Below are 21,599 nucleotides of genomic sequence, written 5' to 3'. Positions count from 1 at the left end.
AATAACGAGATTTAGGAGTAAGAACGGCTTGTTCTGCAGCATAAATACTCTTCCACTCACAGTCTGACAGATTGTTATTTGGCCCTATTTGATCCTATAATGGATATGACGACTGTAATTTCTGTTTAAATGTACTGACATTAGAGGCCGGCTAATGCAAATATAACAGATGCTCATAATAGGAGACAACAGATTTATGTATGGGTTTGAATACAAACACAAAAAAATAATACACAACTGTCAGAGGACAAAGACCTGAATCTTTTACACATATTACATCTCACAGACTGAGTGGCACTCAAGAGGACACTGTGGCTATAGAGGCAGAGGGAGTGAATTTTCCATTTTTTAATAAGTGCACTTCAGCCACCTCGTCTGTTGAAAGCACATCCTTGTTTCATCCTGCAGTACATCCACCATTGTTGCCAAATGATGCAAAATGATACTTCTTCTCTCTTTCTGTCTCCTTTACTGTCTTTCATATGTGGGCATTGGGCAGGATTATCCATTTCATCAGCTACACTTTCCCAGGCTGTCTTTGCACTGGCAAGAAGCTGTGGGGACCCCTTACTTAGTGAGAGATCCAAACCTCAGAGAGACTCCTACCTGGCTAACAGCAGCAATTAAGTCTCTATTTAGTGTTAATCTAATTCTGCCAAAGCAATGTTCATCTAATTTGCCAGAAGAGGGAAATATCTCAAGAAATTTGAGTTTCCCTCTGAAAGCTGAAATGTATGCAGTCTTGTGAGTGACAAATATGTACCCTAACCCTATTAAATATAAAATATAACCACTTACCCTATTAAGTGATCTGTAGCACGTGCTCTGAAGTGCAATGCTGTAAGTACAGGTGGGACATGCTCAGCTCCACCTTTGCTATTTAAACTGCATAAACCAACACGTGTGGAGCAAAGGGTTTGCATTTAGTCCTTACTTATTTAGAGGTGTGTTTAAAATGAAGAGGGCTTAAAATGAGCTTAACCTAACTCTAACACTAACCAAACATCATGTCATCTCCTCTAGACCAGGATTTTGTCAATCGATGGCACAATCGCTTTCTGCTGCCTCAAAATAGCGATGTGCTAACAATGCACCTGACCATACCTCATTTTAAAAGCTACACAACCACGGGCACATAATTGTGTGTATGGTGTTGTGTACCAATGTACTTGTGCTCATCTATGTGCTGTGCATAGATGAGCGCAAGTACATTTGCTACTTAAACAACATGGGCACTGGCCTTGAAAATGACAACTGCCTCGGTCTGAAACTAGCAATGAAAGTTGCACTGAGCTGTATGCTGGGTGTAAGGTAGGACTCTTGGTGCCTTAGAGAATATTTTTAGTCTATGTGGGATTGACTCAGAGTAAACTATCGTGGCCATGCTCATGGCAATAAAGGAACAGTCACTGATGTGTTTTCAAGTGTACTGGGACAATAGACCTGTATGCTACAGAGGATTAAGATATATCAGGCTCCCACACAAAAACAACTTGTGAATGAGATAAGTTCATTGTTGGTTTTATTGTCAACAATAAGAAAAATATTGAATATCACCACAACAATCTTAAAAAACAAACAAAACAAAAATCACTTTAAATGAAACATTTAGTGTTAAGTTGTATTAAATTAGCATGGCTTAAAGATAGAAAAAGCAACTGATTACTTGTTTTTTTTCCACAGCCAGTGTTTCATATTAACTTCTGAAGAAAATGTGTCACCAGTAACGTAAAATATTGAAATTAAATAAGTCAGCAGTTGATTTTTATCACTCACTAAATTCCTCTGTTGTCATGAGCAACATCTGATTTTGCTTCAAGAAAGTATTGTAAATCTGGATTAATAGAGTTTGTTGAAAACCTTGTGGGAAAAAAGTAAAAGAAAAAAAAAGGGGGGGGGGGGGGGGGTTGACATGATGTTGCCCTTATCAAGTTACCTCAGCTCAGTCACCATGCTTCCTGAGATATTGTCAGTGTTTGATGATTACAAAAGAGAAACCTTGTTAGCTCTGAAAATGTTTTTCTTTAACTGTGTAACATGATCGCAAATTCTGATTGCACTTTCCTCATCAGCCATTGTGAGTGCAGAAAAATTGACCTGCAGTTTGGCCATCAAGTGCATTAAACGGCTGTGCCAGCTGCTGAGCTTGACCTTGCGCTCTCTTAATGAATTTGAAAGGGAACAACTCAACAGTGAAAAACAATTTGCAAAATTGATGAAAATTGCAGAGCTATTCCAGTTGTCAGAGAACTCTTTTCACATCACACCAGTGTTCACTTGGTGTGCAGCATAAAAATCTTACCATCATACCGATCCCAAAATGAAGAAAGTGTAAAGTATCCTATTCACAGAATGGTTTGTTAAAGGCTAAAGACATGCTGTCTGTGTGGACCAAGCAGGTAAAACCATTTTGTAGGATAATTAAATTAAATGTCTAACTAGTGCAGTTTGTCTTTATTTTGCCCTTAATTTTATTAGGTAAAATATGCATTTATAAAATAATATTTACATTAGAATTTTGCAGTTTTAAAATTCTAAGATTATTCATCTCAGTAGGACCAACCTGGTTAAATAAAAATAAAATAAATGAAAAGTTTTTTTTCTCATGGCAAATTTATCTGTTGCAGTCTGGTGAGCCAACTCTCACCCTGGGATTTCCCCCTCGCACTCTGCGTCATTCAGAGGTGACTAAAACGTCACTTGTCAGAAAAACAAGTTTGTTTTGCAGGTCAACACAAGTCACTTTCTACATGTCAATTTCACACTTAGGCATGGAAAAAAGAGACGATGTGAAAGGTAATTTTCACAAGCCCCACCATCTTAAAAATGTCAGCACATTTCACAACTCTTGAACTTAGACCTATCACACAATTTCTATCTTCAAGTTTTGCTTTTGAAATGTCAAACCAGAAACCTAATGAGAGGTTTGCTTTAAAGAGGAAAATGCAGCTCAAAGAGGTGACTGACTTGCAGGGGTGAGACAGGGGTGAGACTGTAGTCATAGTAATGCTTTGTTACCTGCAAAAGCCATATGAAGTAAGTGTTTCAATCAGCATACAAAATTTCTTAAAGTAAAGCGGTGTTTTACAGCAGTGTACTGTTGTCGTTAAAAATGTTGATACACAGGGTTACATTTACTAAACATATCATAGTGTGCAACAACAAGCATAATCTGACTAACAGGAAGCAGCAGCACTTAAGAATAACAGTTGTGCAGCACACACTTTAATGCAAACATAATGTCTGTGCTGCACAGTCTATCCATCATCGTAAAGCCTTCCTGCTTCCTGAAGTTATACTTAAGTTGTCAATTGTTTATCAGAAAGTCATGTGCAGTACAGTATACCTTCCCTCAAATTTGAACATCTAAGCTACGCAGTGTAATAAGTACATCTGTAATGATGACGGAAAAACATAATGACATTTAGCTACCTACATTTAAAGAATGTAGGGTCACATTTTATGCCTCTACGCCGGCAGGCTGGAGGCATCATGTTTTCTGGTTGTCTTTCCATCCATCTGGTACGTTCTTTTGAACGCGATTTCTCAAGAATACCTCAAGAGAATTTCTCAAGTTTTGCACAAACATTCACTTGCAACGATGAGCTGATTAGATTGTGGTAGTCATAGGTCTTAGATCAAGGTCACTGTGACCTCATTGGTCTCATTCTTGTGAATGTGATATCTCAAAAACAGCCTGAGGGAATTAGTTCAAATTTGGCACAAACATCTGGGTAGACTCATGAATATACTGATGGGGTTTTGGTGGTCAAAGATCAAGGTCACGCTGACCTTACAATCATCTCATTCTTGTGAAAGTGATATTTCAAGGACACCTTGAGGGAATTACTTTAAATTTGACACAAACGTTCACTTGGACTCAACGATGAGCTGATTTGAATTTGGTATTCAAAGGTCACGTGACCTTGCCACCATCTCATTCTTGTGAATGCAATATCTGAATCTTTATTTGAGTGAGTTTCCTCAAATTTGGCACAGATGTCCACTTAACAAGAATGAACTGATTAGAATCTAATCGTCGAAGGTCAAGGTCATGGTAACCTCATACAACATGTTTATGGCCATGACTGTATAGATCTTCTGTGTGTAAAGTATCTGTTAACATAGACATGGACGTAAACTGTAAGTACAACATGAGTGGTGAGCGGAGGCATACAACCGTGTGGCTGTATATCTAGTTTTTAATCCTGAGACAATACTCACATGCTCTTTGAGTTATTAGTTTCTGTAATATTTCTTCCTCGTAATTCTGATTGTTAAAAGATCCCCTCCTAATACAATTTCAGTGTAACAGAACAAACGGTTTCCTTCTTGTATAATCACCTGGCACAGCTAAATGAGGAAACAGTCTGTGGCTGGCCAATAGGGGATTTTGTACTAAAAAGGCTATAACTCTGTGAAATACCCATACAATTTAACCAACACATCCACAAAATGATTGTGTATATCCATTAGTCATGCCATTTTACCTTGAATTTGTGAAGAAAAATTTCTGCTATGCCTACAAAAAGCAAACATATTGATTTATTGATTAATTAGGGATCATGCTCAGCAAAACTATATCAATATAAATTATTAGAATATTTACAAACTCCCACACAACGCTTGCATTATAATCAAAGTCTAATGTATCCAGTCATATAATCAGTTCTTCCAAAAACCCATGCATTTCTTTTTCACTAAAATCTTATCAAAAACCAAACCAGAAGTGAAACTTACCTACGCAAACAACTCCAAGAGTTTTCTGAGAAAAATACAAGTGTTTCAGAAGTACTGCGCACACAACTGGATAAATGAGACTTGGGTTATACTACAGGAGTGTGAGAATTTGTAAACTGACACTTTGATATAGTTTTGCTGTTGTTAGGGCGGTCTGCAATCAATTAATAAATCAATATCTTCGCTGTTGTCTACGGAGCTATGTAAGAAAAAAAATTCTTCACCAATTCAAAGTAACACAGCATGATTAATTGATAAATAAATGGTCATTTTTAGGGTGAGGCACTTATTGAAACCTCATACTAACTTAAGGTGAACCTGGTATATCAATTTTGTTGTCCAGTTCCTCTTAAAGAAGGAAGGGGTCTCTTCAGTATGTCCAGAAGGAATAGCGTCTGATAACTCTTTCAGTGTCCATATGGCCTTTGAGTATTGACATGGACTATACAATGTTGCCACATCCCGTCAAGTTAATGTTTGAACTTTGAAAGGAAAGCCAGATTTTGTTTTGTAGTTGTAGTTGTTTTAGGATTCTGTACACTTTTCTGTTATCCTGTAATTGTGTTCCTTGGAAAATGTCTGTGTATGTTCTCCGAGGTTTCTTTTAAAGTGGCATCTGGACTTGTTAAGGTTTCTTGAGGATGTTTCACCTCTTCTCCAAAAGGCTTCTGCAGTTCTAAAAGTTTACTGGCTGAGGATTATAGTATCTTGGAAAATCCACAGTTTGATTCATACATACATATGAAGTTTTGTAGCTTTAAGTCTGGCTAATAAAGACTTGAGAAATGATTTCAAATAATGAATATGCTGCAACCAAAGCCCCTCACCTTACAAAGCTCAGCATACATTCAGTCTTTATGCTTCATTGATTTACAATTCTTTCTCTCTATCGCAGCCCCCCACCCCCACCCCCAGCTTCCTCTGACCAGCTAATTATGGAGGTCTGCTCTTGTAGTTAAACCAATCAAAATTTGCCACAATCTCTAACACCGTATTATGTTGTTGCTGTCCAATCTGTTCTCCTCTCTGCTGCTGTCAGCTTTAATTTTAGGCAAAAACGTCATGCTCTCCTCTCCCTTTCACCTCCAGTCATCGTATCCAGTTTTCAGATCGAGCTCATCAAAAGTCCACGCCTCATCACATCTACATCCACAGCACCCTTTTTATATCAGCACCACTACTACCAGGGGCGTAGCACCAAATTCTAAGCCCCACGCATAAGCAGTCTTTCTAGATCCACATTTTACTCATGCACCATTTTAACTTTTTTTTTTGTAAAGTCAGTTTGCTTTCTTTGTTTTTCCTAGCTTTCTTGTTTTGTATAGAACCTTGATCTCCCTTTCTTGGGGAAAGACACAGACAGTATACATCAGTGGTGCTCTAGTGGCAAATGCAGTCACCTAGTGCTAGGCTGGACTTAAAGCACTTTGGGCCTTTATGGGGTGAGAGGTCCCTCAGAAAGCTTCTGTTATACAATGTTCAGCCTTTTAACCGATTTCTTCAGCCAATTTTAACCCTATTAAGCCTTAAGCTAAATAATAAAGCTTAATAATAAAAAAAATAGGGGGAAATGTAAAAACAAATGTAAAAACAAATAGAAATGGGTGGCTTATATTTTGGGTGGAATTCCTGGGATTGTGTTTTGTTGTGTGCTGTGGCGGGGTTCCCTTTTTTGGCTGTGTTGCAGGGGCTGAGCGTGGCTTCCAGGTGTTGGAGCTCACGGTGCACTTCCTCACCTGCATCTCATCAGTTATCAACCCTGGCTTAAAGTCTGCTGCTTCACTTGGCCCCGGTGCCAGATTGTTACCTCCTTACATGTGATTAGGCCGCTTCACTTTTTGGAAATTCGCATTGCAACTAGTGTCAGTGCTTAGTCTACGAAGACCTTCTTGTTCTTGCTGTTTTTGTGTGTTTTTTCCATTGCCTTTTCCTGTGAGTTCCAGCTCCTCGCGACCGCCACTCCCGTTCAAAATCAAGCCATTCTGCTCAGGTTTTACTGGGTTAATTTACCCATGGCTCCAATAACTACATACGATTTTAAGCAATGGAAAAAAAAGTTTCTATTGCACGCTTTTCAAAGGGCTCCCCCCTCCCACTGGGTCCCTGGGTCCCACTATGACACCCCTGAACACAGTTCCTTAATCTACTATAGTTTCACCGCCCCCTTCACATAAGTGAATCATGATGGGGTCTAATGACCAAAGACTGGTCACATGTCCCATGCTTTTGTGCACATGTAAGTAAATACATATTCAGTCACTCAGAATAAGTATCTCCTGATTTAACAAAGATTACCTAGATTGACCTGTTGGCTGAACTAGAACAGTAACCCACAAACACATTTACTAACCCCCTGCTTTCGTTTTTTCATTTCAGAGCCAGACTCTGAAACCCTCACTCAGTTTCTATAAATGCAAGAAAAAAAAGGTGATGAGTGAAGGCGGAGGTGAGATAAGAAAGCCCCTTTTAAAATATTTTATGGTAAGCGTCATCTGGAAATAGTATGAAGCATTTCCTCTTTATAACCTTCCTCCCCTGTACCCCCTTCAGCTATATCTGTAGGTATGCATCCTTGCTCATAGGAAAATATATAACATTCACAGCTTGTGTAAATGTTTATTCAACACATTAACAGACTGACTGCAGGCACCCATCAAGGATTCTCTTCATTCACATGAAAAGAGCCTCAGATGTTGCACTGACTGGCTTATTCTGGGCAAATTACTGTATCTGATAACCAAACTGTTCATACCACTGCCTGGTACAGAACTCATAACATGTAAATCTGCTCTGCTCACATCCATACTTCAGGCTTTTTTGTCTATAGCAGTGAAACGCTTAAAGTGCTTTAGTTTCATTACACTGAGAACAGAACACAAGTTGTGTGACAATGGGAATTTACTTTGAGGAAAAAGAATGTTTTCAGTTCCAAAAAAGTAAAACAAAAGACACATCATAGTTAATAATTACACAAGTTCACCACAAAAAGCACATCTGTGCGAAAGTTGACTGTCTGCTCACACAGTTTCAGTTTCCCCTGTATACGGTTCTTTCAACATTTTTTTTTTCTGCCTCATAGGAGTATTAACATCTGCATCATATCTGATCCACCACAGTCTGGTGTGTCTCCCCACCCCTGAAGTGCACTTCCTCCGTGCACGTGTGCAAAACCAAACCTCCCTCCTCCTACATGTGTCTTCCCCTTTTTGCACTTCATCTCATCCCTTACCCACTCATGCTGACATTTCAACTGTGGCTGTCAACGGCAAGTCATCTGACAGTAAACAGAGAAGACGATTAATCTGTGGTTATTGTGTCAGCTGATGATTATCGAGTAATATTCGAGAGTACCATGTGGGACTATAGAAGCTTGCCTGCATGTCAGCACCTCTGAAGAGTCTCTTCTCTGAAGCTCGTCCTGTGACCCTCCTCGACTGATCAAACTTGAAGCAGCTCCGGAATGTGTCTGAAACTTTTCATCCGCTGGACAGCTTTGCTTAACAATTAAGACACACCTCTTACCAAAAAACAACAGGTAAGGTCATCATTGATTACAGTTTTGGATGTAAGATGTTGAGAAATTATACTAGACTTGAAAAAAAAAAAGTGAAACAGTAAAACACATGAGGAATTTTTTTTAATGTTTCACAGGCAGGGTTTTTGAGATATTAATTTGGAACCTCACTTTGTTTGCTAGTTTTCTTTAAGTCCACAGTCAACTATTGTCAGGGGAGAGATGGTATGCTTGACGCTGCGTGGCAGAAATAATTAGGCTAGAAATGTTGATTCTCTGCAGGGTTGAATTTTTCCTGCTGCTCTCCCAGTGGTAGTCACCTCAAAAGGCTGGAGAGTACATTTAGAAAATGTCTGGCAAGCTGAAAAATCACAAGAATATATTGCACAGGTGGACTGTGACAACTTTGAAGCATAGCTTTGGTATTAGGGAGGTAAGCAATAAAACCTAAAATAAATCATATTTTTTCCATCTGCTTGGAAAGCAAACAACATTCCTCTTGAGGGAAGAGGCTGAAGTTCCACTCTTTCAAAGCTCGACTGGTGACAAGGCTGTGTAATAACAAGGCTTAGTTCGGTTTATGATATTAACAAACACATAGTTGGCCCCAGACGAAGAGCCTGTAGCTTGGACCAGCAGTGTACAATAGACATGTATTAGGATTATGTGATCAAATACAGAAACAATGCTTTAGAAGATATAAGCCTATATTAAATGTGAAAAGTAGAGATGAAACATTTTTACACAGTTTGGGCCCATTGTTAGTTAGAGGGGAAGATGTGTGGTTAGTCATAGCAACCAGACTGATGACTAAACAACACCCTACAAAAAATTTTAGAAAGGTTCTCAAATTCATGAGCAAAACTTTCCGATACTGCAGACAGTGCAGTTTCACAACCCAAATTATTTAAAACATAATTTATGAATAATCCATTAAATCAAACCTATTTCCACATGCGCATACACACAAAAAAGCAAGCACACACACACACACACACACACACACACACACACACACACACACACACACACACACACACACAGAGAGAGAGAGAGAGAACACATTATTGTTCACTAAGGATGGTCTGTCTCTAAATGGCTTCTCCATTATTGAGTTTGGATGGAATAGCCTATCTCTGCCCAGACGTTAATGGCATTAGATGCTTCCTGAGCCTATAAACACAGCAGGGCCGAGCCTAAGCGATACAACAGAAGGTAGAGAGGAAACAAATACCAAAGAATGACACTGTTATGCAGAAAAAAAGGCACAAAGACGCAGATCACAGGTTTCATTTCCTTGAGCTGAAATCTCAGAGACACAGGAAATTGACAGAATAAAATCTACATATTAAAAAAAGCTATTGGGGGCTCTTTTACATAACAAATAGCAGCCACATAAATGTGGTAAATTATTCCAGGGAGCTACACTGTGGCTTTTTCATTAACCATTCTGTGATGACATTTAGCTGTGCGGCCAAACCTTTTTGGCCTTTCTGTGCCATTTTCATCAGGAAGCATCCAGACTATTTACTGGGATGTGTCTGTCTAACAGACAGGAATCACACCCACAGCTCTGTGACGAACTGGGAATGATCACACGTCCATAGTGTAAATCAAGGAAGGAATGAAATGATGAATTCATACAGGGCATTAAGAACACATTACGTATTCAAACCAAGCCACGTTTAAATGCCTCTTGTCCTGGAGGCTGCTACATCGGACATTAAACTGGATCGTCAGCCATTCTCTGTAAGGATGTATTTAAATTTGCAATAACTGGTTGAGTCTGTTTGTTTCAGCAGAATCATAAAGATTTAAGTTGATTTTCACCGACTGCAATAAAAAAAAACGCAAATGCTCACTTTGCAAGTTCCTGTCTGCCACACAGATTCAGACCATTCAGGGAAATAAGTGCAGCAATTTATGGACAGTTTAACATAAAGCAGCATCAACATAGGGCATTAGTGCTTAAATGCTTTCTGTTTCCATAAAACCAGGACTAATATGAAAGAAAATGCATGAATTGTTTTCTCTAGGCAGAGCAGTTGAAGCATTGAGGAGGGAATTTTGGCTCTCAGTTTGTACTGTGGGTGTAAACTGTTATCGTCAGGGAGCACCTTTGACTCTGCCTAAGCACCATATGCTGCACAGCCAAACTACCTCACCTCACAAGCATCAGAGGACAACTGAATGGTTTTATCTTTTGAACTCACTGAAGCATGAAATAGGGTGGGGAGTACAAAATGTCTAAACTGTACAACAAATTTTATGGTATCGTAAGCTTATGCATCCTTGTCAACTCATCTAATTTTTTTTTTTTTTTACAGTTAAATTTCTGAACAGGAAACAGAAAGAAGCCTTAAAGAAGAATGAATGTCACAGTCAAACTACAAACCACAAACCTTACTTCGGTGTGTGTAGATATTGGTGACAGTGTAATCAGTGACTTCCTGATGTCCGTTTACATCCTGGCTTTCATCTTTGGTTTGATCTTCAACGTGCTCACCCTGTGCCCCATTTTACAACAAGTGAAGCGCCAAAACGTTCTTGGCATCTTCTTGCTCAACCTGTCCATTTCTGATATGCTGTTTATCTTCACTATGCCCCTTTGGATCAACTATTACCGGCAGGACCACCACTGGAAGCTAGGTGTCATGTCCTGCAATGTGGCTGGCTTCTTCTACTACTCCAACATGTACAACAGCATTTACCTGCTGTGCTGCATTTCTGTGGACCGCTGCCTAGTGGTCACGTACCCACTCCGCTCCAAGACCCACCGCACATCACGGTACGCCTGGGCACAGTGCGCCACTGTTTACATTGTAGTGATGGCGCTGCACATCATGGTGCTGGTCAATGACAATCTTACTGACGCCCATGATGAGGTTAACAACAATGACCGTTGTTATGAGACTTACCCCATGCCAAAGCCAGTCGCTTTGTTCAACCTGCTCAGAGTGGGTATCGGCTTCCTGCTGCCCCTGGTGGTGTTGGCAGTGAGCTACTGGAGGGTGCTGGCCACTGTAGGACAGAGCCCCGGCCTGAGTGCTCAGGCTAAGAGGAAGGTCCGCCTGCTGTCTTTTGGGGTGATTGGCATCTTCTCATTTTGCTTTGCTCCATATCACATTCTCCTGCTCATACGCTCACTGGTCTTCTACAACAGTGATAACGTGCATCGTGAGGGAAGTTACTGCCAGTTTGAACAAAAAATGCACTTTTTATTCTCATGTACGCTGGCCCTGTCCAGTCTGAACTGCGTGGTGGACCCTGTGCTGTATGTGCTGGTCAGTAATGGAGTCCAGGAGGAGGTCAAGCTGTGCTGGAGGAGGCATAGAGGGACACAGACGGGGGACTGTGCTCTGACTGCATACAACAGAGGAAAGGCTAATAGTAACTTAATATAATAGTGAGCTGAATGTGGGTGGATAAATGCGCTTGTGCCTATATGTGTGTGCATGTGCATACATGATTATGCATAATACTGTAGCTGTTTAAACTTAGGTTTTCAGAGTGAGTGAATATTTATATATTCCATAATCAACCCTTCATGTACAGACAATCAGATGAACTTTGAGAAAACCACATTGCTGCCTTGTTTTTTTTCTTTCCTCATTTCCAGTAAGGCAAAGAGAAGGGGTTGAGTAACATGCATCTCAGCGAATTGTAATTGGATTGTATTCCCAGGTTCTGCTTTCCTAAGAGATCTTCAGTGGCAGCCCCCTGTGATGTGAGGTTGGACACTGCTGTAGTTGAAGAGCACTTATGTTTTCCTTCCAATCTAAACGAGGATGTTGTGATTGTAATTGTGTGGCCCTGGTATAGCTTAAAGGGGAATTGATTCCACAGCATGCCACCCCCCCCCCCCCCTTTATCAGCATGAACATGTGCCTTTATTGTCTAACCATCAGTAAAAGATGTTAAATGTAAATCCAAATAAAGCGGTGGTTTGACTAGATGCCTGGCTTTTTGGTTGTTTATGTAGCAAAAGTGTGACAATCAATTTGCAGTCGCTGTTTATACATTTCCACAGGGAGGGAAGTCCTTGAGACGAAAAGCCCATGCAGGCACTTTGTCATTAGTATCACACATAAATATAATAATAGATCCAGCACAGCTGTGTGCTACACAGGCGTCAAGTGGGTGAAGGCCTGTAATAAGGAGGTGTGTGTGTGTGTGTGTGTGTGTGTGTATAAGAGAGAGAGAGAGTGTTTTATTTCCCACAATGTCTCGGACAGTAAATTAAAGGTAAAATTAAAAATCAAATAATGGATGGGAAAGTGACTCAGCAACATTAGGGCTGTTATTGCTTTCTGTCACATATTGTCCATTATTCATGCAGTGGCACTCTCATCCATCAATAGAGCTTTAGTACATACTGATACATCACTAGCTGAGCGCTCGGCATAAATCGTTATAAACTCTGAGGTTGTCAAGGTTTGAACAACATGTTATCTTTCTTAAATGCTCTTACTGCTGAGTTCTTTATACAGGACACAGCATTTACAGCCTTCTCCAGAAAATTACACTCAGACCACTAAAATATTTCATCTTTAATACAGCACACTTAAGTGGAAATGTAAGTGCTGCCTGGATGAACGTATCCTTGTACAACCGTCTGTATGTGCCCCATGAATGGTGGCCGCACACTATGTACTTCACGAAAATTTATGTATTAGGTTTAGGAAAAAAACATTGTGGGGGTGTTTCTTAAAATACGTCAAAGTTCACTTATATTTACATAGGTTATGAACACCAGTCCTTTGGTTGAAAGTCCTGTGGTTGTTTGACCCATTCAACACTGAAACCTGCCTCACTTACTCAGACTTTCACTCTTTACACTTACTTCTTTACTACTGTCAGCGTGTTGGTCATGTGATCACAGCCTTTCTGATTTCATGGGTTATACACAAGTTATTGGCTCATCATTATATGGGTTACATACGAATTCTGGTGCACGACTTCTTTCCAGTTTACAATGAATGGATTTTTTAGCAAAACAAATTATATATGTTGCGAGTGAACTCCGTATTATTAAAGTGTTGGTTTACCATGTTGATAGAAACATGATCTGTTGGTATACCGTTTTTTCAAAAAGCTTATTGCTGCTAAGTGTTAAAAACTCATAAGGATGGTGATATTCAAAAGTTTTTAAATTTCAACAAAATCACATAAAAAGAACTAAACCAATGAACTGGTCAAAACTATTGTTTGTGTAGTCAAAGCCTGACAAAGATTATTCCTCTGTGCGAAAGACCTTTATTGTTGTCCCAAATCTATTTAAAAAACTAAAAATGTCCCTTGAATATAGTGAATTTAGGCATTATAGTTTATTTTGGGTCCACAGTTCCACTTAAATCGGCCTGCTGCCAGGAATACTCACTCAAGCATAGCGTGTGTTCATCCCCAGCTGAAAATGCTCCCAAAAACAAACACAACATTTACTTTTGTTTGAGTAATGAAACTGCGGTGTTCACCTGTTTTAGGAACTTACTTTTAAGAAGCAAATTAAACTACATGTGGGTCACCTTTCAAGATGTATTCCTTTAGTACGGGCCTCAGACAGTTTAGGGAGGTTGAAAAGTTTGAGAGATAGACAAATGAATTGTTAGTTTTGGTCCGTTTTGTCGACAAAAAGGAAATTATAGAATAATTCCAGTTTTTTAAAACAAGCCACGGCTGGTGATACGACACATCAGATTCTTGATTTTTATCAGATCAAGTGGCAGATCTTATATGAGGGAGTCATCATGGAATAAAAGCCAAAGAAATTCATATGAATTCAGAAGAGGATCTCTCATTCTATTATTTCCCTTCAACTCTATCCAAGCTGGAGGCAATTTGAAGAAGCACTACTTGAAAAAGTGATTTGACTCCATATTTGCAAATGTTAAAAGGCAGTCAAGTTGGAAGAAATTACCCAAAGCTGCAGTTCATCATCCTGTGGCATTATGCCCCAAGATATTACAGATCCATTTTCTCTAGACACAGCTTTTAATGAGCCAACTCAGGATTTAGCCAGACTCCTTGGGCAACCAATATGGTTTTATTGATTTGCTGTTCTGAGGCATAGGCACATAATGCAGGGCTGCATACAATATATAATATATAATATATAAAATAAACCAAAAATAAATATCAATTTTCCCTTCCATAATGAGAAATCACTGCTAAATATTAATCAGTATGTGCACTGAACTGCTGCTCTCCTGCTGCTAGCTGTAGTATTAAGTGCGTCTTTAATGAAACAGTAAGTCTTGATAATCAAACTCAATTTGTCCTAATGCATTTCTGAACCACAAACCCAAATGGGTTTATCATAAGATTTTATATTTCATTAGCAAAACACATTTATGTTTCATTGTTTACTGGAACTACAGTCATGCAGGCTGCCACAGCTTGATTTAAAGACCTTATTCAAATATGTCATTAATGACTGAAATAGATGGGGTTTTTTTTAGGTACATTTGTGTTTCTTGTTCACATCAAATTACTCAGTGTAAGCCCTACTACTTCTGGTTTTCTGTTGCTCTAATTCTCATCAACCTTATTTCCTGCCAGCTTTAAACAGAAGAACTCTGATTCAACTTCTGTACGCCAGCTGTCCACCAAACAGCAGACATTGGCCACTTTATTAGGTGCACTTGTAAAATGCAATCAAATACAACAGCCCAAATCAACCCTTATTGTTAATTATTAATTAATTGTTAATTATTATTATTATTATTATTATTATTATTAAGGTGTTGGTTTGCATAATTGGGCTGCTAAATGGCTAAAAATTTAAATTAATTCACAATAGAAAGTGTAATAATTGACTTTGTTTGCAGTTTGAGTTGTCCTGTAAGACAGTTGTAGAGGGAAAAATACCTTTTTGTTTTCAGTACCACAGGTGGCTACTGGGAAAAAGTGGCTACAATGTATCCAGCTATCTTTCATAGAAAAAAATGAAAAAAACACACCTTTTTTTCATTAGCTGGTTGGAAGCAGTAATATCACTGTATTACCATGGATTCTAAAATTACAGAGGTACCCAGACTCTCATCATTGTTGTCAATAAGGACAAAAATAAACATGTTGTGCAGTGTAGTCAAAGCCAAATGATTGCACTGTGGGTGGTAAAATCCAATAATACAGTATTATTATTCTGAGGCTCATAGTCATCAGTAACAAAAAATGATGATTTTATACGGAACTGTCAGAAGTCTTGCTAAAATGAGGCTATCATAAATGCAAAATGCAAAAGAAAAACAACACAAAAAATAACTCCAATATATCCAAGATGTGGAGATGATATATTTTTTCTTTCCCTATTTGGAACTATAAAGATTAGTGTGCTGACAGTTTTTTTTCAACCACTTCAGCTGTTTGGATAAGCCCAAGAGCTGAAACAGTTCATTTGCTACATATTTATATGGAAGCTCCATACAGCAAAGATTTAGACTACTTTGTTCCCCTGGGCTACCAAACTGATTTTACAAAACCACCTAAAATTATGGGCTGTGATCAGTTTTCCAAGTCAAGTTAATGGACTGAAAAGGTATTACATAAAAAATGGGACATCTCAAATATACTGCAGGCCAGGATTTCAAATAAACTGGACCATGAAACCACAAACATGACTGAACATTTTGTATATTCATAGTGCAGATGCTATAATGAATACATGCTAATTATTTCAGACATTGAATTATATATATGCTTTTTTGTAAAAATATAAATAATAAAATAAATAAATGAATAAATAAAAACAAATACAACACTTTTTGATAAGTGCAAGTGGTTTATGTAATTGGCTAAATAACTGACACACATTTACTGTTTGTGTCCTTATTTCTTTATGTGTATTTTAGCTTGTAAAAAAAAAAAGAAAAAAAAAAAAAAGAATTATGGTTATGTCTGTTGCACTTACACACACATGTGCAAAAAAGAAAAGAAACCACAAAGGAAAACCAACTAAGCCAACTTTATTTATAGGCAGGTGTAAAGTCATGTGGAACTTATTTTTGTGGTCTGTCTGTATAATAAAACTCTTTGAACATTTTTTTTTTTTTTTCAGAGCTAATAGAGAGCTTTGACATGTGAGATTTGGGCGTGACTTATTAAATTCACAAAAAAATCTGCATCTGAATTTCTGTTTCTGTGAAGACATAGATAAAAAAAAACATAGGAAACACCTCTTAATTTAAAATATTCAGAAAATCTAAAAAACCTTTTCATGACATCATCTGAATGCAAAGTTTATGCTGGGGTCTGTGTCTGTGGGAGAAACAGTGAGATCTTCTTACTGGTTTGAAGTGGGCGGGGCTCAGTTTGGGGAAAAAAAGCCATGCACCAATTAGGGTGAAGCCATATTTGTCTGAAATGTGATGACATGTATTGTTTGCTCAAAGCACCGCCACCACCACCTCTGTCAATAAAATCCGCACCCACAATGTCCTGATGTGTCTTTGAGTGTTGTAAGGATGTTTTTTTTCTTAACTTAAACTTTAATAGCTGCATGTGAAAGTACTAAACATTTCAAACCAGGATGCAGGGTTTTCACTGAAGATTGACATTATGGCATTAGAGAAAGCTGAAATAAAACAACTTGACTTCCCTTCTTCAGAAAAAAGAAAACACAAAACTATAAGTCTTGCAGACCCTTTCAGGAAGAGCATCAAAGCAAAAATCAAATTGAGTTGAGCTGAATGCAGTCACAAGGTCCACTTTGAGATAAAAAGCCAAGGCGACCAAGCAACAATCAGCAAAGTAATCTGAAATCAGCAGCATTGGCTGGGGAGCAGGAGTTTATTAGATTGCACTACCGAGTAGCCTATTTCAGTTTGCGCCAGTTGGCTGACTGAAAAAATGGGGTTTTGACATTTTTTAAAGTGCAGGTTGGGTTTGCTGATGGACAATCTACCCTGCATATGATAATGTGTGCAATGCATTGTTACAACCCTTCCAGTAAACATAAGAAAATATATCCTTTTTAATCATAAGCAGCAGTAATAACAGAATTCTGAATTAAAAGTGAACAGAATGAATGCTACTTAATGTAATTTAGATCACATCAGCCAGTTCTTCGCTGAGTCTTTTAACAGGAGGCATGTTAAAAGATTGACGTGATACCCAGGCTTTGAAAAACATAAAGAGGGCATTAAGAAAGCATTAATCATCCTTGATGGGAGCTCAGTGAGACTGGCAGTGGCACGGTGATGCTTGCAGTGACTTTATCGTTCATGCTCTGAATATTAAGTTAATCATTGTGTCAGTCCTTTTTTCCAGACAGAGCCAAAACACTTGAGACTTTGTTTATCAGGAAAGACATGTATGCATTTGATATTGATTACATTTTATAAACAGGTTTGAAGGTAACATATAAGCTGCAGATTTAATCTCATAGCACGACACATATTAATCTTCTCCACAAACACAACTTATTTATCCATGTGCACAGATGACACTCAAAGTTAGACAGTGGAGCCAACCCATGGAGAGCAACAATTACATATTAACATTAAAAGTAGTAGGCAATGCTTATTTCAACTTAATATATTCAGCAAAATGTAGATGATGTAGAATACAAGAGATTACATAACGAATTCTAATACACAAACATTTAGTTCCAGAGATGAAATGAGACAATCACATTGTGTCTTTTGCACATCCTCTTCTTGGTCTGGAATCCAGGTCTGCTGAGAAGAGTTCATTCTGCGGTCAGCTCCCTGAAGTCAAGCATTTACTGTTTAAGTATAACCAGGCCTTGTAAACAGAGGAGCCACCCCTGGTCTCAGCCTCCAGCAGCATGTCTGCTACAAAACCCCTCAGCCTGAGGATGTGTTTCTGTTCCTGCTGGCCTTTTTAAAGCTGCAGGATCTGCTTAGTTTCTTTGCCAACTTTTCGGTTGTCCAAGAAAAACACAGAGATCCCAGTGGATGGGTTGATCCCCAGTCTGGTCTGGAGCTGCATCTTTACCTGTTTGTCATAAGTAGCCTTATTTAGCACTGCCTCTGGTGACACTGTACAAGAGAAGACCAAATGCTTTAAAAGCATGGCAAAATCTGGTTTAAAAGGGTGTTTAGCCTTACTTTCTCCTCGACACATTATCATTGGTGTTAAAAGTTCAGGTGCTTGTGAGTAGGGCATTGCATGTCGAAACCCTCTACAGCAGTTGTATCATTGTAGGAACAGTCTGAAATCAGCCCCTGGATGTTGCCCTTTGAACCATCCCTCTCGGACAATTGCGGCAAGGGCAGAGGTAGCCTTTCAGGTGCATACGGACCTTGCTGTGCAGTGAGGCGTAGATGAAGGGGTTGTAACACGCAGAGCTCATTGCCACTAAGTGACAGCAGACTTGTAAGACATTAATGTAGCGCTTTCCTATGATGTGGAACTCTAGGTCCAGGTCAAGCAGCAGGTTCAGCACCTACACAGTGACAAGAAAAAGCTTGCATTACAGCCTCATTGCTACTAAATCCTCCCAAATATTACACAGTAACACTTTAAAGCCACTTAGTGTATGATTTTAAAAAAAGTCTAACTAAATACGTAATAATATGTGGGTTGATTGCTAATACTTAATAGCTCAATGTTGGTCTGTAAAACCTGATAGTCAGGGGGCAACTTCAAATTTGTAACATGCATTTTTTTATTTAACTTTAGATACTTTCTTCCTGCTTATTTTCACTTCTGTCACTAATCACAACAAATGTCATGTTTATTACCCCTGCAGCCCAGCAAAATCAGTCAAATGCATGACAAACTGCAAATGAGATGCTACCACTGTTTATCATTTGCATGTAAGCAGTGTTTGAGAAACTATTCTGTGACATGGGGCCCCAGAACTGTGCAGTCCTTCTGCAATGTGAACTTCCCTCAATCTGTTAAACTCTTGCAAGACTCATTGTGGAGGTAATGCTGGTTTTGTGGACACAATGTATCTGATGATGATGTTCCGCAGTTAATGATGTATAAGATATCATCTCATGGACAGTTAAAGCTTCACTCTTTTTTTTTTTATCACTTTACTGATGTTGAGTTTATGATTTCCTCGCAGATGGCTGCAAAGGAATGTAAATTAGATTTCCTCCCTAGCCTATCTCCTAAATCAAGATCTTCATCAAATTCCATGGAACAGGTTAGGCTCAGATTGACTCACAGTTAAGGATCTAATAGTCTGGACTCACCTGCAGGGGCAGCCAGCACAGGGCGAAAGCCAGCACAGAGGCCACCAGCAAAGAGAAGGTCTTCTTTCTCTTTTGATTCCAGCGCTGCTGGCTGTTAGATGGCTCCCCAGGCACTGAATAGCGTTTTAGGCTGACAGTGATGGCGCAGTATGATACGCTGACTGACAGTAGTGGGATCATATAGGAGGCTATGAGAATGAAGCAGGAGTAGAGCAGCCGCAGATTGCCACTTTTTGGCCAGAATTCCTCGCACACTACCATGTCGATGCCACTGGGTCGCAGGTCCAGATAGCGTGTGTAAAGAGACGGAGGTGCAGCCAAGGCCAGAGATAAAAGCCAGACACCTATAGTCACTGCACCACAACCCCAAACAGAGATCCTCCTTCGCACTGGGTGAGCTGTGACAGGAAGAAGCATAGCATAGATAAAAGCATGTAAGCAGTAAATTCTTTGCCACATTAAAGACACCATGCTTTTATATAAATATAGCATCTATCAAATTATTCTGGTGATTTTAATAATAGAAGAATAATGTCAGTCATTAGTAAGTATGCATTAGGCCTATATACCTCAGTGTCTTTATTGATGACACCAAATTTTCAAATTCTACAAATAGCGGGTTTTAAAACAGACTTCTCATGAGTAAAAAATAGTGCTATGCCCCTCACCTACAACGATGTAACGATCCACAGCAATGGCAGTGAGTGAAAGCACTGATGCAAACACTGTGGCACACTGCAACAAGGGAACCAAGTGGCAGAGGGGTCTCCCAAAAGCCCAGCCATGGCTGTCGAAGGCATAAGATACAGTCAGTGGAACACAACTCAAACACATCAGCAGGTCACCAGCTGCTAGGTTCCCAATGAAAAAGTTGGTGGCATTGTGAAGTTTCTTGTCACACAAAATACAAGCCAGCAGAAAGGAGTTCCCAACACCAGCCACAACCACTACCAGGCAGTAGAGAGGCAGGAAAAGAGGTTTGAAATGTTGAAGAAGCTCCATGCCTATAAACACATCCAGAGGGTCACTTTGGTTTAGTCCTTGGCCTTGGCTGCCTTGAAGTCTTTCTTGTCCTTTGTTATGGCTGATGTTACCGGTCATACTGAAATCCTCATCCACGAAGAGATCCATGTCCCTGGAGCTCAACCTTAAATTAAGAAAAGGCATTATCAACAATAATTCAATAAGTGCTACACGAAGTAATCAAACCTTATATTCAGGTTTCTGATAATCAATATTTTTCATCTGCACGTGATCGATAGAGAACTGACATGTCAAAATGTTACTGATATTGTCTTTCAGTAATGTCAGTGACACATATTTATAACAGCTCACAGTTTATGATATACATTTCCTCAAATATTCCAGCTGATTTTCTAACAACACCAAAAATTGAAAAGCTTATTGTTTCTCCTGTGAGGACAAAAGTAAAGTTTATTTAAGGACTATTTCTGTTCGAAAAGTGTCCTAACATTGACACTGTTTCTGGAAAGATGATTATAGTTAAAAGTAGCTTTCAATGCAATAAGTGTCACAAATAAAATCAAATTTACTGCCATTGTAATTTTGCAGCGAAATCAATCTCAGTGACTGATATTTCAAAATGTATTTACATAAACCAAATGTGACCGGATATAAGAGATAAGTAACTGGCCCTTTAAAAACTTCTCTGGAGTGCTGGCCAATCACATGAAAGTGCGACTCATTTTGGGCCCTTCGGCAGGAGCCTGTCAGCGTGTTTAAATTTGTTAAAAAATTCTCTCATATTTCGGGGGCTTTTGGTCGTGTACAGAGGTTCAAAACTAGGATTACGCTGTAGTAACCTTCATTATAGTGTGTAGTTAGCGGTGGGCCACAACATGAGTCCCGTTCGTTATTAGGTGATGTTTCTTATAAATATAATAGTAAATTGGCACTAAAGTTTGCCGAATTAGCTGTTAGAAGTCCGCGTTTGCAGTGTATCATGGGTGAAAAGACATCTGCCACAGGATTACTTTGAAAGCTCAGAAAACTCAAAAATGTTAGGACGCCTGATGAAGTTCTGGAGTTATGCGGATTGTATGATTTCTCGGATATATTGACGTTTCTTCACGTTGGACTTCGGAGACAGCGATACCCCGGAGAAAATGTAAGTCACTATGAATGGGAAAATATGTATGTCGCGTGTGTGTGTGTGT

The 21,599-nt window shown here is 39.0% G+C and overlaps 2 protein-coding genes across 3 annotated transcripts; one reads left to right on the top strand and one right to left on the bottom strand.

Annotated features, from left to right (window-relative positions):
- Positions 1-6,298: 6,298 nt before the first annotated feature.
- Positions 6,299-12,209, top strand: gpr184 (G protein-coupled receptor 184). Of its 2 annotated transcripts, XM_042487282.1 has the most exons (3): positions 6,299-7,221; positions 7,820-8,275; positions 10,582-12,209. In XM_042487282.1, exon 3 carries the CDS (start codon positions 10,624-10,626, stop codon positions 11,656-11,658), a length of 1,035 nt encoding a protein of 344 aa, XP_042343216.1. In that variant the 5' UTR covers positions 6,299-7,221; positions 7,820-8,275; positions 10,582-10,623; the 3' UTR covers positions 11,659-12,209. The 2 variants fall into 2 exon arrangements, with proteins under 2 accessions (XP_042343216.1, XP_042343215.1); XM_042487281.1 differs by lacking the exon at positions 6,299-7,221 and having other exon boundaries at positions 7,553-8,275.
- A 6,225-nt stretch (positions 12,210-18,434) lies between these two features.
- si:dkey-202l22.3 (7 transmembrane receptor domain-containing protein) lies at positions 18,435-20,553 on the bottom strand. The gene is made up of 3 exons (XM_042486955.1): positions 20,091-20,553; positions 19,423-19,820; positions 18,435-18,662 (listed from the first exon to the last, which is right to left on the bottom strand). The coding sequence occupies exons 1-3, from the start codon at positions 20,551-20,553 to the stop codon at positions 18,435-18,437; spliced, it is 1,089 nt and encodes a 362-aa protein (XP_042342889.1).
- Between the last annotated feature and the right edge of the window lie 1,046 nt (positions 20,554-21,599).

The sequence above is a fragment of the Plectropomus leopardus genome, chromosome 5, assembly GCF_008729295.1.
Source record: "Plectropomus leopardus isolate mb chromosome 5, YSFRI_Pleo_2.0, whole genome shotgun sequence".
Taxonomy (NCBI): Eukaryota; Metazoa; Chordata; class Actinopteri; order Perciformes; family Serranidae; genus Plectropomus; species Plectropomus leopardus.
This window is presented reverse-complemented; position numbering and strand designations above follow the sequence as displayed.